This window comes from Rhincodon typus, chromosome 16, assembly GCF_021869965.1.
Source record: "Rhincodon typus isolate 14 chromosome 16, sRhiTyp1.1, whole genome shotgun sequence".
Taxonomy (NCBI): domain Eukaryota; kingdom Metazoa; phylum Chordata; class Chondrichthyes; order Orectolobiformes; family Rhincodontidae; genus Rhincodon; species Rhincodon typus.
The window spans coordinates 23184236-23211609 of NC_063347.1; the positions used below are offsets into that span (position 1 = coordinate 23184236).

General features: G+C 40.2%; 1 protein-coding gene across 1 annotated transcript in view; it reads right to left on the reverse strand.

Moving 5' to 3' along the window:
• Positions 1–253: 253 nt before the first annotated feature.
• Positions 254–27374, reverse strand: part of nup210 (nucleoporin 210) — a 116772-nt gene continuing 89651 nt past the window's right edge. Inside the window, exons 31-40 of the mRNA XM_048606719.1 lie at positions 25394–25569; positions 18301–18521; positions 18077–18213; positions 13735–13861; positions 12181–12327; positions 11706–11956; positions 7685–7901; positions 3221–3340; positions 3068–3142; positions 254–1752 (exon numbers count right to left, since the gene is read on the reverse strand). Coding sequence (XP_048462676.1) covers positions 1634–1752; positions 3068–3142; positions 3221–3340; positions 7685–7901; positions 11706–11956; positions 12181–12327; positions 13735–13861; positions 18077–18213; positions 18301–18521; positions 25394–25569 — 1590 coding nt within the window. The 3' untranslated portion in view covers positions 254–1633. The remainder of the gene's footprint in view (positions 1753–3067; positions 3143–3220; positions 3341–7684; positions 7902–11705; positions 11957–12180; positions 12328–13734; positions 13862–18076; positions 18214–18300; positions 18522–25393; positions 25570–27374) is intronic.

Genomic DNA, 27374 nt, shown 5'->3' on the forward strand with positions numbered 1-27374 from the left:
GCCTTTCTGCACGCTGCAAAAGCTTCATGACACACATTAACACTATAAAAGTATCGTGTTGGATTCTTATTTTGTTGTTTAGCAAAACTGCTTGTAATAACTAAAATTTTAATGATGTACCAGTTTCCAACTAAAGACCAGATACTGTCCATGAATGTTTAATTACTTGCTCTTGGGACATCCACTAGCAAGTATCTAAAAAAGTGATTGATATGCATGCATCTTCAACAAAATCAGAGAAAGTACACAAAAATGTCTTTGGTGACATTTATTATTTGACAAATATTTTCTTTTTAAAAAAAAGACAGTGCATCACTTTGAAAACAAACAAAATACACTAGCAGTTTCACTACAATATCTCCTTATCACTCGTGTTAGTGGTTTTTAAGGCATGTCAGTGATAAACTTAATCAGATTCACATGAACAGGTAAATGGGTAGATTAAATTATCCATTATGCTAAGTATGGTCTTTTCAAGTAAACTTAGCATTTAAGATATGGTGCATAATGTTCACATTGTATTTATCACATTTCAACTACAAACACAATTTTGGATCAGCTGTGCTGAGGTATTATGTCAGTCATAGAAAAGTAAAACTTTACATTTTTACACAGGACCATAATTAACTGTCTGAAAAAGAACAAATGAATGGATGCAATAAATTCACAATGGTTGTATATTTTCCAAATCATACATTATTTAAAAAGATTCCATTTACTGAGGTTGAAGGTTCTTGCTTTTCTCTGCAATAACGTAAAAATAAAAACCACAAAATCATAATTTAAAATAACTCAATTTTAAACATTAGCAAATAAAAACTGTTCTTTATCCATACAATTTCACAAAACTGCAATTTAGTCTTTCAGCTGCTTGAAGCAAATATTACAAAATATGCAAATATTTTTAGTTTTGCAAATAAACAACTTCAAAATATGGTCACATATAAAAGGCTTCTGGTGCTTGCACCACAAAGAAAATCCAAATTCACACTGCAAAATTGCAAAACTATTAACTGCAAAGCATACTTATTTTGAATTCCATTGTTTACAACTAAAGGAGAATTAGTCAGAATCACATTAAACACATTCATCTACCACAAGGTTATTTTTTTCTATGTGCATATTCACATATTTTTAAAAAATCATTCATTTCAACATTGAGACAATTTCTTAATGGCTCATAAGTGTTTTTTTTTTAAAACAGGAACTGTGGCATGCAGAACAGTTAGGTACTGGTCTGTGCTCAGTTATCTGCTCGAAGCTGGAATGACACTTCAGCATTCCGGTTGGTCTCTGTGCTCCTCAGTTGAACATAAAGAAAGTAATTGGCGCTGCACCATGACCGTTCAAGTCATCATGCATAAACACCAGGTCAGGGCAACACACTATATTGTTACGATGCCCCTATTATTGAACTTCTTGCTGACACAACAATCCGAGGATCATGAGCTATGCAGGATACACAACATTGAACAGTGCTTGTGCAAACAAAGTAATAGGGGGTCAAATGACTTCAGGAGGTAGGGAGTCCAAGAAATTTACAAAGCAGAAATCAAGGCACTATAGTTGAGAAAGATTGATAACAGATGCTCCTGAGCTGCATTGTCAGTCCCTTTTTTCCCCCTCTCCCCTATCAAGTGCTTCCTGAAGATCCGTTGGATGGATAACCTGTACTCCATAATCTGTTCCGTGGACTGCTTTTACCACAGGAATGCATGCTTGTATTGAAATGAGTAGGAGATAGAGAAAACCCTACAGAGAATCAAGAACATTAGAACATTAATAAACTTACATTCTAATATGATAATTCATAAAATGACTGCGTAATTCTGGGTGCATTCAGAGCTATTTATATTCAATTGGTTTGTCGTAAGTTGATCAGTGTGACCTTACGTGATGGCTTATAAATGGGCAGACATAAAAAGACAAGGGGTGCTGAACCATAACTGCAATGTTTAGAGACTAACATGGGTGTCTAGGAAAACTGATTTCCAGTATAGCACAGATGAGGGTGATAAATATCTATTCTTTCTAGCAGCTGCAAGATTAGAATGGAAAATAAGTTTTGACTCAATGGTGGATTTTTGACAAAAACACACGATCAACTTGAAGTTAAGTGCTAATGTAGTCATAGAATGCAAGGATTCAAATTATTCTAGAAGAGTGAGTGAGTAACACTTCCAAAGTGGAGGCAAGGCTGAGACAAAAGGGGAGCAGCTTTTCCCACCCTAGCTGCTATTTTGTGATGAAAATTAACACAAACTTCTTTAGAAGTGCAGAATGGTATCCAGCCCTTCCCCCAATTCTTGATAAACAATGGAGTGAAAGTTTTATCAGGGATAGATAGTCATGTGCAATAATCAAATCTACCTTTATCTTCTTGAATGGTGGCAGAGGTTCAAATTACCTATTCACGCTCCCAGTTTGCACGTTTATATTTTTCTCTACCAAAGCTTCTTTCAATGAGGGCGAATCAACTATTTACTCTTGGCTAAGGTATTGTATTGAAAGTCATTGACATTCTATCAACTGAATTCCACTGTCTACAAAGAAGCAGAATTTTTTCCTTCATAAAAATGTTTTTAACCAATAATGCCAAAAATTAATTCTGTATGGAGCTCTGCAAGTGCTAAAAATGCAAAATCTAAACACATTTGTTCAGAAGATAACTAAATTCATAAAATTCTTCATAAAGAGTGGTGAGTTATAATTAATTCATAAATACTTACAACTATCATAATTATAAATATTTTCCATAATTCATATTTTCCTAACAGGAGTTGTATGTCAATAAAAAGTACAAATTGATGTTGAAACTATTCCATGTAAAAGCAAGAAATTACAACAAGATTTTTCTACCCATCTTAGTCATCTTGCATTTTGATTGGACAAATCAGCTCAAAGACAAGGAGCTCAAAACAGTACTCAACATCCAATTCTTTCAGAATTAAATTTTCAAAGCAAGAATCTGATCGACAAATTAAATAGTTACCTAATATAAATTTCACACTTTTACAGAAACCTATAATCATAAACATACACAAATAAGTATGTTGATAATGTTTACCTCCACGAGGTGGGGTCCGAGTAATAAAAGCTGAGTGATACATTGGCTCCTGTGGTGAGAAGAACGCATGATAGGCTGCAAATGAAAATTAATAGTTACAATACGTATTGTAAAATCATATCACAAAATTTTCTTCAAGCCAGCAGTACTTACCAATAATCATAATAGCAGTCGCAGCAAGCAGCGCAAAGAGTGTGAAGAACATAACTTGGTAAGACTGAATGAATTGCTGGAAGAAACCAACACCTTCCCAGTGAGTTGCTGTGCCATCAACTGAAAAAGGACAAAGTTTAAAAGTTAAATTTCACCTTTTTGTCCACTTTGTAACACTGAATTACATGATGAAATTCACAGATTCCAAAACATTATCATTAAAAACATTTAAAGTTTTGTTTTCATTATGGCGGTGCACTTAGAAGGCCTCCACTGTTGAAAGCAATACAACGTGGTACTAAATCAAACAGACACACAAAGGTCTGATCCTTATCAATCAGTCAGTAATGATACAGCAGATCTCAGCTAAACTGATGGTAGAGATGCTGCCATTGGCTTAACGGATCTGGACAAACTTTCCAGACTTATCTGCAGTGTAACTTGACAAAAAATATTGGTATGAATATTAGAAGCAGCTTTGGATGTATTTCTGTTCCTGATTTTCCAGTTAAATTGCTCAATTTGCATAGACTATGCATAAGTAATTGGAATGAGACAACAGTGGCTGGCAACCATGGAATTATCAACTCAAATAAAAATAAATTACCATAGGTGTTGGAAATCCGAAACAAACAAAATGTTGGAGAAACTCAGCAGGTCCAACAGCATCTGTGAAGAGAAACTGAGTTAATGTTTCAGAAGTGGTGCTAAAGAAGTCATATTGGATTTGCAAAATTAACTCTTTCTCTCTTCACTGATGCTGCCAGACCTGCCGATTTTCTCCAGTATTTTGCTGTGTTTGTCCCATAGAATCAAACTGTTCAATACTTACTGGCTACAAGGTGGAAGAAAAGGCAAGAGAAATGTCATTATTAAAATTACTTTTCTCTCTCTCTTTTCCCCCATTTTCCAGTCATCACAGTTCAAGCAGAAACTTGGCAAACACAAGTTCTGAAAAAGTTATCAACAGTTCCTTTCCTTGGTAACAATTACTCAAAAATAAATGTGACTATATAGTTGGCACATGCTTGGTGGCTGAAGGGCCTGTTCACGTGCTATATTGTATTGTATAAAATGACAGGTCTGGATTCAATTGCCTGGATCCAGTTAATACTCCTATTGTAAAATGTAAGTAACAGACTGTAGAAATTGTTGAGGTGAAATTATGACGGGGTGCCCACAGTTTCAGGACACAGGATCCACGGATAAGTTCTTAGTACTTTAATTTATAATTCAGTGACTGATTAAGTGATCAGCTTGGAAAAAAATGGATCAACTGACAACCTGGAGTTTAACTCAACTGGTTAAGACATGTAGTGGGGTTCATGTTGCTAAAGAATTGTAAAAGGAAAACCCAATACAAGACAATAAACGGCAGCAAAATTTGGCAGGTGAAGTTTAGTCAAGATACTTGCCCGATAGCGTCATGACAGTGGCTAGTTCATATCAATCTAAGGAAACAGGTGCATTGCCAGGGCGACTCAGTTGTACCTCTCCAACAACATGCAAATTAGATAGCAATGACTCAACCTTGAAGATCAATACATTGTAAATCTTAATCATTTCCTAATTGAAAGGGTGCAGCATTCAGGCTGGTTGGTAAGCTTAAGTCCCATCAATGCAATACATCAAGACAAAATCTTGCCAAACTGTTTATATAACAATGAATGTGGAAAGTGCCCAAGACTGAATATTAATACAAAGGAAAAATAAATCAGGTTCCTATTCACTGCTTCAGTTCAAACTCTGAAGCACTCACTTTACTGAGTTCAATTACATATTCTTGACACCCGCGGCCACAAATCAACATTCTAAATGCACAATCTGATGCTACATTTTGAACAATTGCTTTGGTTCACAGTTTTATAATTTTGGCTTGTTTCCTGGCAAGGCAGCAGGTTATAAGTTCCTATAAGGAGCCAAGAAATTTAATTTCTTGAAAATCCAGGTGAGAAAAATAGTAAATTTCACTCTACCCCACCTTTTCAACTAGAGCACCTGCGCTCCTTCTGTTTATTTCATGCTTCCTTCTCTTTTTCTCCCCCCCAAGTTTTTTTCCTTCTTGGCATTTTCCCAGATTCAGAGTGGGCAGAAGGCATGGGTGATGGCCCATCAGGCTGGAGGCTCAAGTAGAGCAGGGAGTGTTTAACTGAGGACCATTGAGAGCAACGGGCAGACCTGTGTGGATTCTCCCTGCGCTGATCTACTGCAGGCCCCTTATAAAGCATTAGTCTTTCTAACTTTATTTCTTATTTCTGAGATGGTTCATGTGGGGGCGGTTCTTATTGTGGGAGTGAGGTGATTTACCTTGTGTCATGCCAGAGATTCTCTGCTCCAGCTGTCTGCTGATGAGTAATGATCATAAGTGAAGGGAGGAAGGTATAGATGATCTGATTAGCAAGTTTGCAGATGACACTAAGATTGGTGGAGTAGCAGATAGTGAAGGGGACTGTCGGAGAATGCAGCAGAATATAGATAGATTGGACAGTTGGGCAGAGAAATGGCAGATGGAGTTCAATCCAGGCAAATGTGAGGTGATGCATTTTGGAAGATCCAATTCAAGAACGAACTATACGGTAAATGGAAAAGCCCTGGGGAAAATTGATGCACGGAGAGATCTGGGTGTTCAGGTCCATTGTACTCTGAAGGTGTCAACGAAGGCCGATAGAGTGGTCAAGAAGGCATACAGCATGCTTTCATTCATTGGACGGGGTATTGAGTACAAGAGTTGGCAGGTCATGTTACAGATATATAGGACTTTGGTTCGACCACATTTGGAATACTGCGTACAGTTCTGGTCGCCACATTACCAAAAGGATGTGGATGTTTTGGAGAGGGTGCAGAGGAGGTTCACCAGGATGTTGCCTGGTATGGAGGGTGCTAGCTATGAAGAGAGGTTGAGTAGATTAGGATTATTTACATTAGAAAGATGGAGGTTGAGGTGGGGACCTGATTTGAGGTCTACTAAATCATGAGAGGTATGGACAGGGTGGATAGCAAGAAGCTTTTTCCCCAGAGTGGGGGACTCAATTACTAGGGGTCACAATTTCAAGGTGAGAGGGGAAAAGTTTAAGGGAGATATGCGTGGACAGTTCTTTACGCAGAGGATGGTGAGCGTCATTGAAGATGTATCTAGACAGATACATGAATGGGCAGGGAGCAGAGGGATACAGATCCTTGGAAAATAGGTGACAGGTTTAGATAGAGGATCTGGATCGGCGCAGGCTTGGAGGGCCGAAGGGCCTGTTCCTGTGCTGTAATTTTCTTTGTTCTTTTCTAACTTATACTATGAACAACTGTAAGGTAATGTAACTTTTTTTTCCTTTTTCTCCTTTATTTCTCTATTTTGTATCTAAGATTTATACCTAGCTACTTTGTACCTAAGATGCAACCATATGGGGCAACATTGTGAACTTTTAACTGTACTCCTGTACTAGAGTACAAGACAAAAGATTTTCTATTCTGTTTAATTCAGCAAATCAAGGCTCCACTTATCTGAAGAAAAACAAAAATCAGATGCAATCCCTCATTGAGAACTCACTAATACCAGAAAAGATTGTGAGAAGAAATTATTTAGCAGGCTTAAAAGTAGATAAATCACCAGGCAGCTCCTGGAGGTGAGAGTCACCGGAGGACAGCTAATGTGATATCATTAACCAAGAAGGGATGAAGGGATAAGCTGGGAAACTACTGGCAAAGGAGCCAAACATCAGTGGAAGTGACACTGTTGAAACTATTGAGGCACGGAATTAATCTCCACCTGAATTCAAATATAATCAGCTGGGCTCTATCAAAAACAGAGGATACAGAGGAGATTTAGCAGGATGTCACTGGAGTGATTCAGCTTTGGACAGATTAGACAGACTGGTATTGTTTTCCTTATAGCAAGGTGGGGGTATTCACTTGATTGAGGTGTACCAAGTTTTGAGGAGCATACACAGGGTATATAGGGAGAAACATTTCCCCTAGTACAGGAGTCAAAAACCTGGGGCATAGCTTTCAGGTAAAGAGCAGGAGGTTCAGAGGGAATTTGAGGGAAACTTTTTACACCCAGACAATGGTAGGTACCTGGATCTCTGCCTGAAAATGGTGGTAGGGTCAGGCCCCATCAAATTATTACGAAGTATTTAGATGACTTGAAATGCCATAGCATGCAAAGGCCAAGTGCTGGAAAATGGGATTAGAATAGATAGACGCTAGCTGACCAGTTGAGGACACGATTAGCTGAGTTTAGCACGTCGCAAATCTCCTCCACAGAGAGTGCCTTGTTCTTACTTTTTCCAAATTATCTTAGTCTTGTGTTTTTGTGTAATAAAGCATGCACTGAGATTGGCAGAATAGGTCAGAGAAACCATGTGGCTTGCCTGTAACATACTGTAGAATCAGCCTTTGTCAGAGTACTACACTTATAAACTAAATTATATTAACTTTTATTCTATAGGTGATCAAAATATATAAGCTTACATTGGGCTTCTGTACTTTTATCAGCAGCATGCAGGACTTTCACTGGAATGGAGAGAAACTGGTCTGTCAATGAATTGGTAATGACAAGAGTAGTTGATATTGGTCCCCGATTTATTAGCCTAGTATCAGACAAGGTTACTGTAAACTTCACGTAGCTCTGTAGTCCATAGGATTTTTCCTTTTCCTGAATGATTAGGAATGGTGATTCTGGTTTAACCTAAGGGAGAAAAGAGAATACTCCTAAGTCTTTAATAAGTAGATTACACATTCTATAGACTAGGTATAGATGGCAACAATTCATTGATCCTCATCATACATCATAGAATCCCTACAGTGTGGAAACAGGCCCTTCAGCCCAACAAGTCCATGCCAACCCTCAGAGCATCCCATCCAGACCCATCCTGCTATAACCCACCTAATCTACACCTCCCTGAACACTACAGGCAATTTAGTGTGGCCAATCCACCTAACCTGCACATCTCTGGACTGTGGGAGGAAACTGGAGCACCCAGAGGAAACCCATGCAGACACAGGGAGAATGTGCAAACTCCACACACACACAATTGCCCAAGGGTGGAATTGAACCCAGTTCCCTGGCACTGTGAGGCAGCAGTGCTAATCACTGAGCCACCGTGCTGCCCCATAGAATGATAGTTTCTACAAGTATGAAGCTGAAAAGCAAGCCTGTACTTGTTTACAATGCAAGCCATATGGGCAGCTAAACAAAATGATATCAGCGAATCTGACATTTTGCACATTTAAGGCTGGATTTCCAACCTCCCACTTCATTTTATGAGTCAAATGCTTTCTAGATAGCTCAGTAAAGGGGCAACTCAGAAACATGGTGCTGGAACCTCTTCTGGAATCCTCCAATCTGTGGAGTGGGCAGAGGTTGATAGGTTACATGCACAACTCAACATGGCACATAAATCAGACAAGAATATTGCCAATGAAGGAGAACAGAGGGGCAGGAATGTGACTTGTTCAAGAATTTCCATATCGCTGCTGTCAGGTGTCCCTCAGTTTCAGGTTGATGCCTACTCAGGGTTGCAAGTTCCTGCCATAATTCTTCACATGGCTGAATTCTTGACCAGACCTTTGGCCACATGGAACACAATGCCTTACGATTGTGGGATCTAGACTGCAGGATATGTTTCCTATTTCTTTTCTGCTATTGCTCTGCATCATGTCCAGACTTGAAGAATGACGCAGCTTGATGACCAAGTTGCCATTTCAAATAACTATTAGGGGCAGCACGGTGGCTCAGTGGTTAGCATTGCTGCCTCACAGCACCAGGGACCCAGGATCGATTCTACCCTCGGGCGACTGTCTGTGTGGAGTTTGCACATTCTCCCCGTGTTTGCGTGAGTTTCCTCCGGGTGCTCCTGTTTCCTCCCACAGTCCAAAGATGTGCAGGTTAGGTGGATTGGTCATGCTAAATTACCCATAGTGTTCAGGGATGTGTAGATTAGGTGGGTTATAGGGAGGGGTCTGGGTGGGATACTCTGAGGGTCGGTGTGGACTTGTTGGGCCAAAGAGCCTGTTTCCACACTGTAGGGATTCTATGATTCTAACTTTCTCTCAGTTGTTATCATCAGTGCTGCTGTAACTCAAAGAGAGCTTGAAGACTGTCTTTATACCATTTTCTTTACCCTGCCCTGGTACACTGGTTGTTTGAGAATAGAGAAAACAGGACTTGGCAGTGAGACTCTTTACAAGTATTTGGACACACCGTGGGGCGGCACAGTGGTTAGCACTGCTGCCTCACAGCACCTAGGACCCGGGTTCGATTCCAGCCTCGGGCGACTATCTGTGTGGAGTTTGCACATTCTCCCCGTGTCTGCGTGGGTTTCCTCCGGGTGCTCTGGTTTCCTCCCACAGTCCAAAGATGTGCAGGTTAGGTGGATTGGCCATGCTAAATTGCCCGTAGTGTTTAGGGATGTGTAGATTAGGAGGTTATAGGGTGATGGGTCTGGGTGGGATGCTCTGAGGGTCGGTGTGGACTTGTTGGGCCGAAGGGCCTGTTTCCACACTGTAGGGATTCTATGAGCATCCATCTAGCAGGAGTTTTGCTTGAATGATCCTTCCATTGAACACAGAATGGGGTGGAAAGCCTTCTTGTGTAATTACTTTGGTGTTTTACGTGGACAAGAACACAGGCCAGATCTTACTGCAGTACTGCAGAGTTTGACAACAACTTCAGTGCACTTAGCACCTTTGGATCTGTGCACCAGGACTCCATGGATCATCACCTTGACATAGTGGAGCAGGCTTGCGTGCTCTTGATGTACGCCATTGGAGCTTGTGGTCAGAACAATCATGGTAGCAATGGCAGTGGGGAAGAGTCAGAAAAAATGTGATCCAATATGTTATCAACAGCACAGCAAGTGAAGAAACACTCTCACCACCTGCGCAGGAGGAAGTCTTCCAATTTGGCACACAAGGAAAGTCATGGCCTTGCCTGTGGTAGGATTCAATAATTGTATCTGCACCTTCACACATTTCAGTCTCCACTGCTCAAGTTTCTGACGGGCAGGTATTAAAAACTGCCAGGCTACTTCAATGGTAGCACCTCCTCTCACCCACTCTCCTGCAAGAAGGCGATCCCTTATTCCCAATTCCTCTGCCTCTGCCATGTCTGCTCCCAAGATGGAGCGTTCCACTCCTGGACATCCCAGATGTCCTCCTATTTCAAGGACTGTAACTTGCCCCCCTCTGGCAATCAAAAATGCCCTCAAATGCATCTCGTGTGTTTCCCGCACTTCTGCCCTCACACCCCCTCCCCCAACAAAAATAAAGACGAGTCCACCTGGTCCTCACATACCACCCCACCAACCTCCATATCCAGCATGTCATTCTCCGTCACTTCCAACACCTACAATCTGACCCCACAACCAAAAATATATTTCCCTCCCCACCCCTATCTGCCTTTTGTAGGGACCGCTCTCTCCACGACTCCCTTGTCCGCTCCACATTCCCCACTAACCCCACCACCCCAGCATCTTTCCCTGCAACCACAGGAAGTGCTGTACCTGCCCCTACACCTCCCCCTGCCAAGGCCCAAAGCAAACCTTTCATATCTTACAGGGGTTTTCCTGTACATCCGTCAACTTGGTCTACTGTATCCACTGCTCCTGATGTGGCCTCCTCTACATCAGTGAGGCCAAGCATAGACTCGGGGACGTTTCATAGAGCATCTGCGCTCTGAACACGACAACCACCACCACCTTCCGGTTGCGAACCATTTTAATTCCCCTTCCCACTCCCTGAATGACATGTCCATCCTGGGCCTCCTCCAGTGCTACAATGACACCACCCACAAACTGGAGGAGCACCATCTTATATTCCGCCTCAGGAGCCGACAGCCCGTTGGCCTAAACATAGAATTCACCAGTTTTAAAATCTCCCCACCACCAGCCTCATGCCATGTCCAACCCTCCCTCTCATCCCTGCCTCCTTGACCTGACACAACCTGCCCATCTTCTCTCCCAACTATCCGCCCCACCCATCCCACTGACCAATCCCCACCACTCCCTACTTGCACTCACCTCTCACCATCCTACCTACCTTCCCCAGCCCCACCTCTCCTCTCTCTATTTATTTCCCAGCTCCCTTTTCCCTCCCCATTTTTGAAGAAGGGTCCCGACTTGAAACGTCAGCTTTCCTGCTCAATGCTGCCTGGCATGCTGTGTTGTTTCAGTCTACTTCAAATGTCAATTTTGCTGCTGTTTCACCGGGACAAAATTACTTCAGTATGGTATAAAGAAACCCAAAACTCTAGCACTTCGGGAAAACAGTACAAATAAGATGGGTGCAGAGTTAACTATTATTTGTTAATTAATATCTTAACTCCAGCACCAAACAAGTGCACTGAGACATACACATGGAAATAATGCAACCAAAAGCTGAAGGAAATTCTATAGTTCTGCATACTGATGTTAGATATTTAGCAAAGTCACAATTAACAATGGTATAAAATGCATACATGTATAAATTATATATTTATACACCAGTTCCTTACTTCTAGATTCCCAAGAATTTCAGGAGTTCCAAACACTGTGACTTCAGCAGCTGTATAAATGTTGCTCAAAACTATCTCCGAGTGATCAGTGTAAAAACCAGGTAAAAATGGAATGTTAGCACCAATTTGTTCTCCATTGAAATGAGCACCAAGTATCGAAGCTTTCACACTGATGGATGTTTTGGCCTTGCTAAGTACTTTCAGTTGGTGATCAGTCAATTTCTGCATTGTAATAGAGCAAATATAATGTCCTAACAAGGAAAGAAAACAATTATTCAAGTACAACTACTTCAAAAAATAAACAAATTTCTTGTCCCAACCAAAGCTTTAAAGATAGGAAGTTAATGCCAAAACTGTCTGAAAATAAACCTCAAAGTTATTCCATAAGACGGTCAAAAATCCTTGCTTTCATAATATACATCCTATTTGTTAAACGTGCTAATAAGCTACTTACATGAAAAATGAAATTAAATACCTGCATGTGTGTCAAATCCGGTTTTAACATGAAACAAATCTTCAGCAGGGATTTCTATTGCACCATTATTGAAATGCAAATTGCAAGTGATACTGGATTCAGGATGCATTTCATCAATTGCTTCAACATGTGCAGCTGTACAGGCTCCTGAAAGAGAACAAAAAACCCATTTAAAATGATTCAGACGAAAGACGACTTGTTCGTTTTAACACGTGAAACATTTCACGATATTTGGTAACTCATTTTATTTATGAAAAATCTTAATATTGTAGAGTCATAGAGGTCTACCGCATGGAAACAGGCCCTTCAGCCCAGTTTTTCACAATTAAACTAGTCCCATTTGTCTTTGTTTTGATCATATACCTCCATACTTCTCCCATCCATATACCTGTTTAAAATGTTTCTTAAGTGACAAAATTGCACTTGCTTCCACCACTCCCATTCCAGACACACCACCGTGTGGGGAAAAATTGCTGCTCTGGACCCTTTTGTACTTTTCCCCTTTCACCTTAGGCCTATGCCCTCTAATGTACCTCATCTATGCTCATCTCATCTCATTAATTTATAGACCTCGATTATGTCACTCCTCGGTCTCCTTTGCTCCAGGGAAGAAAAGTCCCAGCCTATCTGACCTCTCCTTATAACTCAAACCTTCCAATCCAGATAGCATCCTAGTCAATCTTTTCTGCACTTTTTCCAGTTCAATAATATCCTTTTATTCTAGCTAATTCCTTAATCTCAAACTTGAAGAACACTTGGTGTTCCCGCTTGTATTCTCCCAAAAGACTGTCCTCCTCCAATAGTTCTCCCATTGAGCCAGCCAGCTGAATGACACTGCACTCATCTGATTCTGTTCTTAAGTATCAAATAGCCACCAGAGAATAATCTGCAAAGGCTTCTCTTCCTGCCCTTGGTGTCCAACAAGAATGTAGTTTGGCCTGGCCTTTTCATCTGTGCCTGCCTCTCTGCAAAATCACAGATCACAGTTTGCACATGGCACTAGTGAAACTTGGCTCACCGCCACCTCTCAAAACTTGCTGCTTTCTCGCAAGTGGCAGACTGGATACACAGAAATGTGCTCTGTTAAAATATTAGAAAGGAGGAAGATGTTGTCTTTCATTCCCACCACAAACTGCATTGCTTAGTCTATCACTCCAATACTTTCCCTAGCAAATGATCTAAGATAGTTCAGAATCTTGGTTTCATAAATATCCTCAAGATGGACTTTCACCTTTATAAGGGCACTATCTCCATTGCCAGTCAATTATATCACTGGCCTCTGCTAATCTGCAGTTGAAATCTTCATCCACACCTTTGTTACATCTAGACTTAATTATTTCAACAAGCAGGAGGTCAACTGCCCACATTCAAATAGCTGTTAGACTTGGTGAATCAGGAAACATTAGTAACACTCTTCCTTTAGCCCACGAATTGTGGCTTTCAGTTCAACCCCAATCTATCAACACAGTACATAGGTAGTCATTAAGATTGGAAACCAAGGCAGACTGACGTACAATCTAAAAGTTCTCATACACTAGAAAAATAAATATTTACCTTTCAAATTAGTGCTGCTGTCTCCTGTGGTAACGGAGACCTTGAATGGTGCAGTATCAGATTGGCTTGTTAGAAAAGCATCACCCTGCACTTGTGCAACAGTCTTCCAGGCACTCTTGACCACCAGCTGGAAAACAGATCAACATTTAGCTAAGTTAATATTTACAAGAACGAGGAAAATGACTAAGTCATCAGCTCTTTGAGACTTTTTATCTCCAACACCATCATGTCCGAGATTCAACCGTAACTCTATCATTCCACAGAGGTGTTAGGAAGCACTTCTATACACAAAGGGTGGTAGAGGTTTGGAACTCTTTTGCACAAACAGGGGCCGATGCTAGATCAGATTAATTTTAAATCTGACATGGATACATGTTTGTTAAACAAAAGCTTTAAGGGATATGGACCAAAGCCAGGTATATGGAATTAGGCCACAGACCAGCCACAATCCCACAGAATGGTAGAGCAGGTTCAAGGGACTGAATGACCTGCTTATGTTTCTATCCCTATATACTCAAATATTAAAAATCTGTTGACTTTCCCAGAGAGGGGGAGGTCGAGCCCAGCATGTCACGGTGCTTACGAACTGTGGTGTTGAACTGTTTCAGTGTTTTTGTTTTTCTACATTTTGAACTTTGTTTTCTTTGTTTTTCTACTTTGTGCCAAGATTCTGTACCTAGGTACCTTTCTACCTAAGATGGCACTGTAAGGTGCAACTTGTAAACTGATCACTGTACTCATGTGAGTACACGTGATGATAAACCCAATTCAATTCAATGTATCTATGTTGTATCTGTCAAAGCCAAAATATTCTTCGTTGGGTTAACAGCCCAAAATTGTACCCACTAATGTCACCGAGAACTTAGCTAATTGGAAAATTTCTTTTCATCTTATACTTAAATCCCTTTATAATAAAGCAGATGTGGAACTTTCCAATCATTGCCATACTTGCAGGTTAATGTACAAGAACACCTAGTTCCAAAATATATAAAAAGTAAAAAATATTCTTTTCTATTCTCCTCCAAAGTAAATACTTTCACACATCCTCACTGTAATGGTAATGACTTTAATAGAGAGATGTTCAGTCCTGTTTCTCTTGCAGACGGGTGTTGTCACAGTGGTGCCAAACTATATCCTGCAGACAGGCAGTTGGGAAACTGCTTTGAGGTCTCCCTGGGTGATTTTTTTTTTTTTTAAAAAGAAGTAATGTCCAAGTATCATGACTGGGCAGGGTCAGGCTCTCTCAGACTAAGATGACTTTTAGTTTAGTTTTCAGAGAGTCGAGTAGGTTTTTGCTGGCTGCTGGACCTGAAAGCTCAAGGTCTCTCCTGCTAGAGTGAAGTCTTAGTCAGAGGCATCCTCTTAAGAATCAAAAAGGGGCAGATGGTTTCTTTAATTCTTTCTCCTGGATTGGACAGACCCAGCATGTGAGAATGATAACTATGTTACTGAATTGCCTCTGCCAATGGTGTGTTTATGGGATGCTGCCTATATTGGAACAGTTGATGAATAGAATTCAATCCAGAGTAATAAATTATCTCTAATCTCATGAACCTTGTGTACAATAATCTCTTGCAATGGCACCTCATTAGATTTTTTTTTTTTTTTTAAGTATATTAGAAATCACAAGCAAGGGAAGTGTGGTAGATTTTCAGCTAGTATAAAGTATCTAAACAATATAGATACTGGTAAGATGATTATGTACCTATTTCACAGCTATAGTACAAATATATCCAGAATATATATATTTAAAGATGATGTGTTTTACAATAAAGAAGCCGAGAGAGCCATTGGAGAATTGAACAATACAAGTTGGTGGCCTTAAGCATTTAACACCATCTTCATGCACATTTTCAGACTGGAATTTTAATCACACAATATGATTAATATTTTTTCAACATTTTTCTATCACTTCAATTATCTTTTGTTGCCTTTCTTAAAGGAATATAGTTTGCCACTGGTTTTACTTGTCACACTACATGGCTGGTTCCTGTGTTGGGTTTAGATATGAAGAGGCAAGTGCAGGAATCATATTACTTATGATTTTATGATGAAATTGATTCCTATTGAACAGAAGGCCAAAGAAATTCAGAACGTGACAAATTTGCTGCTTGCCAATCTTTGAATTGGAAGAACAATCCAACATGTAAGAAGCATAAAAGTATATAAAAAAGCTTAAAATTTACAAGGCAGAACAACCAGGTGTTTTAGTAATTTTTTTTTAAAATTACCATTATTACGGTTTTCGTATTGCTGGAGAACTAACTATGCTTTAAAATGAGAGCAGAATGAGCACTGGCTATATTTCTGTGCTCGATAACTCTGCTACTCTATAACTCTGCAGGTTAAGGGGCAGTGATCTATGACCTACGTCAAAGGAGATGTTTTAAGGGGCCAACCAAGTGTTTCAACTGCTGAAAGTTAGCTCACCCAAATTAATGCAAACAAATTACATTAAAAGGTCTCTTTTTGTCAGAAAGGACGTCAACCAATTTGGTAATGATCACTGTTACCAAATTGGTTGATGTCCTTTCTGACAAAATGCTCTAAATGCAACTTGTCAGTTTGATTGGATCTTCAGTATTTTGAGGCTTTAAAAATGCAAGTCAAACTAAATTATATTGAAATTAAACAGTTCATTAAATGAGGTCAATGCTAAGCATCCAGCATGTAGGCCCAAAGTTTGGCAGTGAAACTGTTAACATTTGTCATCATTACTCCACTAACATTAATAGCACATCTTGGGTCCCCACATGCACAGAATGATGTGGCAGTCCAGAAGCTACGAGTGGGTCTAGGCTTCAAGAGGTTGGACTGACAAAGTCCCCATCCACCTGTAAAAGACTGTAATATATGGATGTAAAATTATGAGAACTTTCATTTACAGTATTTGATTTGCTGTCAAAACCATTTCCAATGTTGCATTTAGGTGAATAAGGTGTAACTGGGTGTTACTGGATGCACACTAACTTCATTATTACAGCTAAATGCCCTCAGCGGTTCTGAAAAATTAATGCCATATACGTCAATGTCAAGTTTCTCCACAAATGATTTTATTTTTTTTAAAATAAGCTTTCATAACTTAGGCTAATCCAACGATTTAGTTCAATTTCTGAAATTTTAAATTAAAAAAGTGAAGGATATCAAGCCTTTTTAACTTCCTGGTTTGTTGTATGCAAATACTTTAATGATGATTAGCTCCTTAACTGCTTGCTAACATTATTTCCTCTGCATTAAGATAGCCCCTCAATTCAGTGCAAGGTATAAAGTGCCATTAGGGAAGGGTAACCAAGTCAGAGTTTGCTCAGATTTTATGGACAGGTTTCTTTGAGGTCTGTGGCAAGTATTTTTACTTTGTTGCTGACCACAAAATCCGAACTGCAGCTTTGGTCGTCTACTACAAGAATTTCTATATATTAAAAAAGGATTCATGGAAGAATGATCAGGATGTTCCAGCTCATGGGTGACTAATACAAGGATCAAGCAAATCTACTGTGTTGGAGGTAAGATTAAGGGAAATCATACTTGACATGGTTAGAGTCAGTAAAATTCCTTCTTCTTGTAAGATAGTCATTACATAGTACACACTCCAAGATGAAATAACTGATTTGGAATCAATTAGCATCTCTAAGTACATGAAGGAGGAAAATTAAGGATTATAAAAATGTTCATATTGCTTTATTGACAACATAGCCAAAAAAAATAAGTCTTGCAAGTTAGGCAAGGAGGGACATTCAGTATAAAGACTTGACTTTGATATTTTTATAGTGCCCAAAACACTTCAGGACATTGAGGAACCTTGCAAGTGAAGCCACTGGAGTCTTAAGGCATGGAAACAGAACCTTTGGTCCAACTAGTCCATGCCAACCACGTTCCCATCTGAACTAGTCTCACTTGCATGCATTTGGTCCACATCCCTCCAAACCTTTCCTATTCATGTATTTATCCAAATGTTCTAACCGTACCTATATCCACCAATTCCTCTTGCAGTTCATTCCACTAATTACTCTGTGTAGATAGAATGTGCTTGAAAACGTGACTGCCTTTTCACTCCACTTGATTGGATATGGTTGTGTTAAGTAAACTCCCCCTGCTCCAGTTATTTGTGGCTGAATTCAGTTGTAAGTTCCACACTGCGTTATTCACTATTTCAAGGTGCAAATGGTTCTCATAAATTATACATATTATTGGAACTTCACAAGTACAGTGTTGAAATATATTTCCTGTTAGTTGGCTGGGAATATACCAATTTAAAAGGGAGTAATCTATAAAAGATGGTCAAAACAAAGCAAAACCCATTCTCAACATGTGTCCCTCATCACCAAAAGGGTTTATTTTTTACCTCCTTGTAGGTTTTAAGATGTCCTGGTACTTCATAAAATACAGTGACAGATCCAGAATCTCTTGCAACTGCTGTGCCAGTCTTTGGGTTAATCTGTAGAACATTACTGGAAGATGAACTCCAAACTCCTAACTGAACTGCAGGAACAAACAAAGTTCTGATTTTCATCACGTACTTGTATATTAAGTATACACATGATCTCAAACAATGTTTAATGTACTTACTTTCTTGATTAACCAGATTACTGCTAAAACAGATGACATCACCGACCACAATTTCTCTCAGCAAGTTCGGATAGATGAAATGCTCAACAGGCAGAGGAACATAATCCGCTATTCCGGTATGCTCTGTGTCCCAGACTCTCAGCAAAGTGAGCCCCACATTCACAGTCCTTATTGTAAAAGTATTATTACTGGTTCCTTTGCCAATTTGCAGTAGGTCATCCCTTCAGAAATCAAAATCATGAGAAAAGATGCAATGAAATGAATACATTGTATTTATATTTCGTGCTTTCCATCATTTTCAACAAAAGTGAAACATCTTCTGCAGTATCAGGTTGAATTTTGTGTTCAAAAGAATCCTGAGACTCAATGAATTTGTTGGCAGAGTTCAGGAACAGGAACATGGTTTGAGCCAATGTCTGACAGTATTAACAGAGACTTAGAGTTTAAAAGACACAAGGGAGAGGAGACATTGGCAAAATAAGGTCAATCAGACCTTGATCATTTTCAGATCATTGGGCAACATCAACTACTATGTTCATTGCCAGTCAATTCCTCTGTTAAAGCATTTGGGGAGTTTGCTGACTTTTAGCCTTTAGTAAACAGTAACTACCAAACACAATGAAAAATTACCTTATAAATACATGACATTAATCTTTTACGCAGGTTCCAAGTTTACATTCAAAACAAAGAGAGATGTGCTTTAAGTCAATAACTGCTGCGATCAATTAAAAGCAAACTAATCATTCAAATTACAGGGCATGTGCCTTTGGTTGGCTAAAGATTATTGGAAACAAGAAATCATACCTTGAAAACATATACACTTGTAGAAAATGAGAAAGCTTGGTTGGAGGAAAACAATGGCAGAAAGAAAAATAAATTTGACCCTTCAGCCCTGCTTCACCATTCTTTACGATCATGGCTGATCAAACTGTTCCTGCTTCTTCCCCACATTTTTTGATCCATTTAGCCCTTGGTTCTGGACTCACCATTCATCAGGAACGTCCTTCCTGCATCTACCCTGTCTTGTCCAGTTAGAATTATCAAGGTTTCTATGAGATTCCCCTTTTATTGTTCTGAACTTCAGCAAATAGAATCGTAACTGATTCAATTTTCCTCATGTGTCTGGGAGGGATGCCAGGAATGTCTGGTAAACCTCTGCTGCAGTCCCTTCATAGCAAGAGTGTCCTTTCTCAGATTAGGAGACCAGAACTGCACATAATATTCTAGATATGGTCTCAGCAAGGCCCTATATAATTGCTGCAAGCCATCCCCATTTCTATACTTGTATCCACTCAGTATGAAAGCCAACACACCATATGCCTTATTAGCTGCCTGCTGCACATGCATGCTAACCTTCAGTGGCTAGTTTGAGGACACCTCGGTCTTGTTGTACATTGACTGAGAGTCATAGTCATACAACATGGAAACAGACCCTTTGGTCCAACTAGTCTACACCAACCACATTCCAAAACTAAACTAGTCCCACTTTCCTGCATTTAACCCATATCCCTCCAAACCTTTATCCAAACATCTTTTAAATGCTGTAACCGTACCTGCATCCACCACTTCCTCTGGCAGTTCATTTCTCACAAGAACCATTCTGTTTGAAAAAAGCTACCCCTAATATTCTTTTTAGAACTTTCTCCTCTCACCTTAAAAATATGCCCCTCACAATTTCACTACTCAACCTTCTACACTCCAGTGAATCAAGTCCAAGCCTAGTCAGCCTTTCCTTACAACTCAAACCCTCCATTCCTGCCAACATCCTGGTAAATCTTTTCTGAACCCTCTCCAATTTAATAATATCCTTCCTATAGCACGGTGACCAGAACTCCAGAAGAGGCCTCAATGTCCTGTACAACCTCAACATGATATCCCGACTCCTAAACTCAAACGTCTGAGCAACGATGGCAAATGTGCTAAATGCCTTCTCAACCACCCTGTCTACCTATGATGCAAATTTCAAACAAATATGTACCTGAACCCCTCAGTCTCTCTGCTCAAGAGCACTACCTAGGGCCCTATCATTAACTGTACAATTCTGCCCTTATTTGTTTTACCAAAATGCAATACCCCTCATTTATCCAAATTAAACTTCATCTGCTACTCCTCAGCCCATTGACTCAATTCAGATAATAATTTGCCTTCCTTTTTGCTACTCAAGTGAATAACCTTACATTTATTCACATTATTCTGAATATGCCACACATTTACTAGCTCACTCAGCATGCCCAAAATACACTGAAGCATCTCTGCATCCTCCTTTCAGCTTTGTGTCATTTTCAATTTTGGAGATATTACATTTAATTCCCTCATCTAAATCATTAAATATATACAGTGAATAACTGGGGTCCTAGCACTGATTCTTGCAGTATCGCACTAGTCTTTGCTTACCATTTAGAAAAAGACCAGTTTATCAATACTTTTTGTTTCCTGTCTGCCAACGCAGTTTTCTATCCATCTCGATGCACGACACCCAATTCCATATGCTTTAATTTTACATGCTAATCGCTTGTGGGAATTTGTTGAAAGCCTTCCAAAAGCCCAAATAAACCATACCCACTTGCTCCCCCTCATCAAATCTACCAGTTACATCCTTGAAGATTTCCAGTAGATTTGTCAGGCATGATTTCCCTTTGTAAATCCATGCTTTGTCTGATCCTGTCACTGTTTTCCAAATACTGAGCTATTAAATATTTTATAATGGACTCTAGCATTTTATCCATTACCAACATCAAGCTGATGTCAATTCTGTTTTCTCTCTGCCTCCCTTTTTTTTTTTTTTTTAGAAAAGAGAGGGGTTACATTAGCTACCGTCCAATCTGTAAGAATTGTACCAGAGGCTAAAGAATCTTGGATGATGACTACCAATGCATCCACTATTTCCAGGGATGCTTCCTTATGGACTCTCAGGTATAGATTATCAGGGCCTAGGGACTTATTGGCCTTAATCCCATTAAATTTCCCCAAACATCATTTCTCTACTAAGAGAGATTTTCTTCGGTTCCTCTCTCTCATTAAACCTTGTGTTTCCAAGTGTTTTCTGGTATGTCGTATGTCCCCTATTAATTGGCATGTCAGCCATTACAAATTCCCCTCTTTTTGACTGCAACGGACCTACGTTTGTCTTCAATTTATTTTTCTTCACTTAGAAACTTTTACAATCAGTTTCTGATATGTCCCCACGAGCTTCCTCTCGTACTCTATCTTCCCTTACTTAATCAATCCCTTTGTCCTCCTTTACTGAATTCTGAACTGCTCCCACTCCTCAGGTTTGTCATTTTTACTTACCAATTCATATGCCTGTTTCTTGGATCCAATACTGTCCCATTTTACTTTTGGGACAAAAACAGTAATTAATGTTCACCCATTTGTTCTTTGAAGGTTTGCCAATGTCTTTCTGCCAGCATCCCTTTAAATAACTTCTCTAATCTATCATAGCCAACTCACGCTTCGTACCACTGTAGTTTCCTTGATTCTGATTCAGGGCCCTTGTCTCAAAATCAACTATGCCACTCTCCACCTTGATGAGGAATTCTATCATATCATAGTTGCTCACCCCAAGGGGCCTTACCCAACCAAACAGCCAATTATTTCTTTCTTGTTACATAATGCCTAGTCTAGGATAGGATGTTCTCCAGTTGGTTCTTCAATGTATTTATCCAGAAAAGCATCCCATATGCAGGAATTCTCCTCCACGGTATTGCTACAAATTTGATTTGCTCAAACTACCAGAGTAAAGTTACCCATAATTGCAAATGTTTCTTTATTGCATGCATTTCTAATTTCCTGCTTAATGCGATTCCCAACATCATCCCTATTGTTCGCAGGTCTAAGTCTAAGACAAGAAGCCAATTAATAAAAAGTCGTCTTCAATATTATCCACTTTTTTTTCCCCTTAGTAACTGCCACAATAACATGATGAAATGTAGTCAGGGAATTGCAGACAAGTCAAGTCAGAGCGAAAAAGTTTGATGGCAAGGAACATGGCTGGTTTACTGCAGCCTAATGATTCATTACTGGCCACTGAGAATATGGGTTCCAGTCTTTGACAGTCCTCCTGCTCCTGTAGAGATTAAATGCTGCCACCTCTGATTGTGCTAGATCCCAGCAACCAATAATACCATACATTTCCAATGCTCCAATATCAAGTTTAATCCTGTGGAACTGAGAACTGCTACTGTCCTCACATCCTACCCAATGTCCACTATCAAACTATGACCAAAAACTAGAACCCAGGTCTCCCATATGCTCACTGATCCCCAAAACAGAGTCTAGTAAACAATCATCCCAAAAAGCATGCCAAATCTTTTAGACTCTGAAAGCTCTATTCCCACTGCTAATGGATTCCATTGTCTTAGATATGACGAGCTCGTATATATCTTTTGCATAGAACTACCTTCTCCATATCTTAAAGGACCTGGGTCTGCAACAGGTGGTGATGAGGGAACCAGTGAGTGGGGAAACATATTTATAACTTCATCCTCAATTTGCCTGCCACAGATACATCTGTCCATGACAGTTACAGTAAGAATGACCACCACACAATCCTTGTGGACGACAAAGTTGCACCTTCACATTGAGAATACCCTCCAAGTTGTGTGGCTCTATCACCATGTTAAATGGAAAAGACTTTGCACAGGTCCAGCAACTCAAGACTGGGCATCCACAAAGGTGCTGAGCCATTAGCAGCAGCAAAATCATACTCCACCATAATCTGCAACCTTATGGCCCAGCATATACCTCACCATTATACCATTACCATCAAGCTACAGGATCAACCCTAGTTCAATAAAAAAGAGTGCAGGAGGTCATGCCAGGAGCAGCACCAAACATACCTAAAAATGAAATGTCAATCTGGTGAAACTACTAACAGGACTACTTGCATGCCAAACAACCTGAGCAGCAAATGATGGACAGAAACAAGTGATTCTAGAATCAATGGATCAGCTCTGTAGACCTGCCACATCCAGCCAAGATTAGTGGTAGACAATTAAACAGCTCACTGGAGGTGCAGATATCCCTATCCTTAATGATAGAAGAGCCCAGTACATCTGTGCAAAAAATAAGGCTAAAGCATTCACAATAATATTCAGGTAGAAGTGCTGCATGGATGATCCATCTCACCCTTCTTTAGAAGTCCCCAGCACACAGATATCTGTCTTCAGCTGATCTGATCCATTCCATGTAATATCTAGAAAAGATGGAGGCACTGAACATGCAAAGGCAATGAGACTTGACAACCTTCTGGTAATAGTACTGAAGACTCATGCTCTTGAACTTGCTGCATCCCCAGCTAATCTGCTCCAATACAGCTACAACACTAGCAAGAACCTGATAGTGTAGAAAATTGCCCAGGAAAAGCTGAACAAATCCAACGTAGCCAACTGCTGGCCCATCAGTCTACTCTTGATCATCAATAAACGGATAGAATGTATCATTAACAGTGCTACCAAGCAGCACTTGCTTAGCAACCTGCTCACGGATGTACAGTTTGAGTTCTACCAGACAATTCAGTTTCTAACCTTATTACAGCCTTAGTTAAAACATGGACAAAAGAGCTGAATTTCAGAGGTTAGGTGATAGTGACTGTCCTTAACGTCAAGGCTGCATTTGACCAGTGGGGCATTTAGGAACCCCAGAAAAATTGAAATCAGTGGGATAACTCTCCACTGCTTGGATTCAAATCTGGCACATAGGAAGTTGGTTTTGGTTGTTGGAGGTCAGTCATTTCAGCTCAAGGACATCTCTCAGATATTTCTCAGGGTAGTGTGCTCAGCCCCACCACCTTCAGTTACTTCATCAATCTTCCCTCCATCATAAATTCAGAAGTGGGTATGTTCACTGATGATCGTATGATGTTCAGTGCCATTTGCGACTCCTCAGACACTGAAGCAGTCCATGTTCAAATGCAGCTAGATCTGGATAATAGCCAGGTTTGGGCTGAAAAGTGGCAAGCAAAGTTGGTGCCACACAATTGCCAGGCAACAATCATCTGCAACAGGACAATCTGGTCATTGCCCTGTGACACTCAAAGGCAGTACCACAATGGAATTCTACATTAACAACATCGTGGGGATTACCATTGGCCAGAAACTGTACTGAATTAGCCATATAAAGTGTTTAAAAGAGCAGGTCAGAGGCTAGGCATCTTGGAGCAAATAACTCACCTTCTGACTCCCCAAAGCCTTTCCACCATCTACAAGACAAGTCAGAAGTGTGACGGAATACTCCCCAATTGCCTGGATGAGTGCAGCTCCTGCAGAACTGGAGAAACTTCACACTATCCCGGACAAAGCAGCCTGGTTGACTGGCATCAATCCACAAACATCCACTCCCTCCATCACTGATGCTCAGTAGCAGCATATACCGCCTACAACTGTACTGCAGAAATTCACCAAAGCTCCTTACACATCTCCTTACAATCACTTCCACCTTGAAGGACAAGGGCAGCAGATACACGGGAACACGAACTCAAAATTCCCCTCCAACCATTCTCAGAAGAAAATATGTTGTCATTGGGTCAAAATCCTAGAATTCCTTTCTCAACAGCATTGGGCTGTACCCACAGCACATCGACTGTAGTGGTTCAAGGTAGTAACTTATCACCATCCTCTGAACGGCAATTCGTGACAAGAACTAAATACTGGCCGAGCCAACAGCACCCACATCCCATGAGCGAATACAAAAAAAGTCCCTGGTACTATGGAAGAGGCAAGACTCCACCTCAGTAGTAGAAGACTTTCCATCACTCGTATGGCCAATCCCAATACTGTTGCGTTGGTGTCCCAGTAATACTACCTTCTTGACATCTTTGACTCATCATGAGCAACATCGCGAGAGACTCAACAAACTCCCAGAACAATATGTCAAACATACACAAACACAAAATGTGATTTAATCCAATTTCACGAAGTAAACACAAATAGAGTACACAAGTTGCTAATCCTGTGGTTAACACTGAATTTATGTATTACTCTGAGGTTCTGAAATAAGTTAATTTTTAAATCCACAAGCACCACAAATATTAGCTATCAATGTGTTTTAGTTTAATTTAAACATGGATAACTAGTAATGACCATCATTTGCTTACCTGTTCGTAGCATAGTTTACTATTGTATTCTGTGCATGGAAGATGGCACCAGAATGGTCATGGAAATGAACAGTCAGAGTCAGAGTTATGCCCACAGGTATGGCTGATGGAGGTTCCTTGTTAAGTGTATGTATTGCTGGACTTGTGCTGATTCTTAGGTAAGAAACAGGTGCAACCTATACGGATGGACATCACAAAAAAAATGAAAAGAGGGCATCTTGTGGCACATTAGTTATGTCCAGATCTCTGAGCCAGAAGACCCAGGTTCAAGTCCCACCTGTTTCAGAGGTGATTAATAACATTTCTGATCAGGCTGATTAGAAAATATCTAAAAAGTGAACACTTTACATAATACCACAACTTAATTTTTCATGGTACTATTTGAAGGTAAAACAAAACTTAGGATCAGCAAAGTGGAGTTACAGACCTGAGGAACAAAAGCTGTCTGTCTAATTTCTAAAGTTTCTATCACTTCAAAAGTGGTCTAAATTGTGAGGTTCTAGCAGAGATATTTGTATCATTGATAGCCACAAGTGAGGTGCTGAAGGACTGGACAGTGGCTAATGCTGTGCCTTTATTTACGAAAAGCTGCAAGGAAAAGCCAGGCAACTACAGACTGTGACCCTGACGTCAGTGGTGGCTAAGTTGTTGGAGGGGATTCAGAGACACAGGACCTACATGCGTTTGGAAAGGCAAGGACAACATGACAAAGTCAACATGGCTTTGTGCGTGGCAAGTTCTGTCTCACAAACTTGATTGAGTTTTTCTGAAGGGGTGACCAAGTTGAGAAATGAAGGCAGAGCAGTTGACGTCGTCTACATGGAACTTAGAAAGGCCTTTGACAAAGTTCTGCAATCTGATTAGTAAGGTTAGATCACATGGGATCCAGGAGAGCTAGCCAACTGGATAGAAAATTGACTTGACAGTAGGAGACAGAGGGTGGTGGTAAAGAGTTGTTGGTCAGATTGGAGGTCTGTGACCAGTGGTGTTCTGCAAGGATTAGTGCTGGGTCCACTGTTATTCATCATTTATATTCTCATTCTAATTGATGATAAAAGAGGCATGGTTAGTAAGTTGGCAGATGACACCAAAATTAGTGGAATAGTAGACACTGAAGCTTAGTTAAGCATACAATGGGATCTTTATCAACTGGACCAGTGGGCCGAGGAACGGCAGGTGGCGTTTAATTTAGATAAACGTGAGATGTTGCATTTTGGTAAGACAAACCGAGGCAGGAATTATACAGTTAATGGTAGGGCCCTGGGGAGTGTTATCAGACAGAGAGAGAACTAGGGGTGCAGGTACATAATTCCTTAAAACTGGCATCACAGGTAGGTTGGTGAAGGTGGCATTTGGCATGCTTGCCTTCATTGGTCAGAGCACCGAGTACAGGAGTTGCAACATCATGTTATGGCTGTACAATATAAGGCCATATTTCGTGTACTGCACACAGTTCTGGTCACCCTGCTGTCGGAAGGATGTTATTAAACTGGAAAGGGTGCAAAAAACATTTGCAAGGATGTTACCAAAACTGGAGAATTTGAATTATACGGACAGGCTGGGATTTTTTTCTTCCCCAGGAGAGTAGGAGGCAGAGGGGTGGCCATATAGAGGTTTATAAAATCATGAAGGGCATAGATAATGTGAATAACAAGGTTCTTTTCCCCAGGGTAGGGGAGTGCAAAACTAGAAGGCATAGGTTTAAGGTGAGAGGGGAACAATTTAGAAGGGAATGGAGGGGCAACTTCTTCACTCAGAGTGGTGTGTGTATATATATGGAATAAGCTGAGAGAGGAAGTGGTAAAGGCAAATACAATTACAACATTTAAAAGACATTTGGACAGGTACATGGATTGGAAAGGTTTAGAGGGATCTAGGCCAAATGCAGACAAATGAGACTAGTTCGGTTTAGGAAACCTGGTTGGCATAGATGAGCTGGCCTGAACGGTCTGTTTCCGTGCTTTATGACTATGACTCTAAT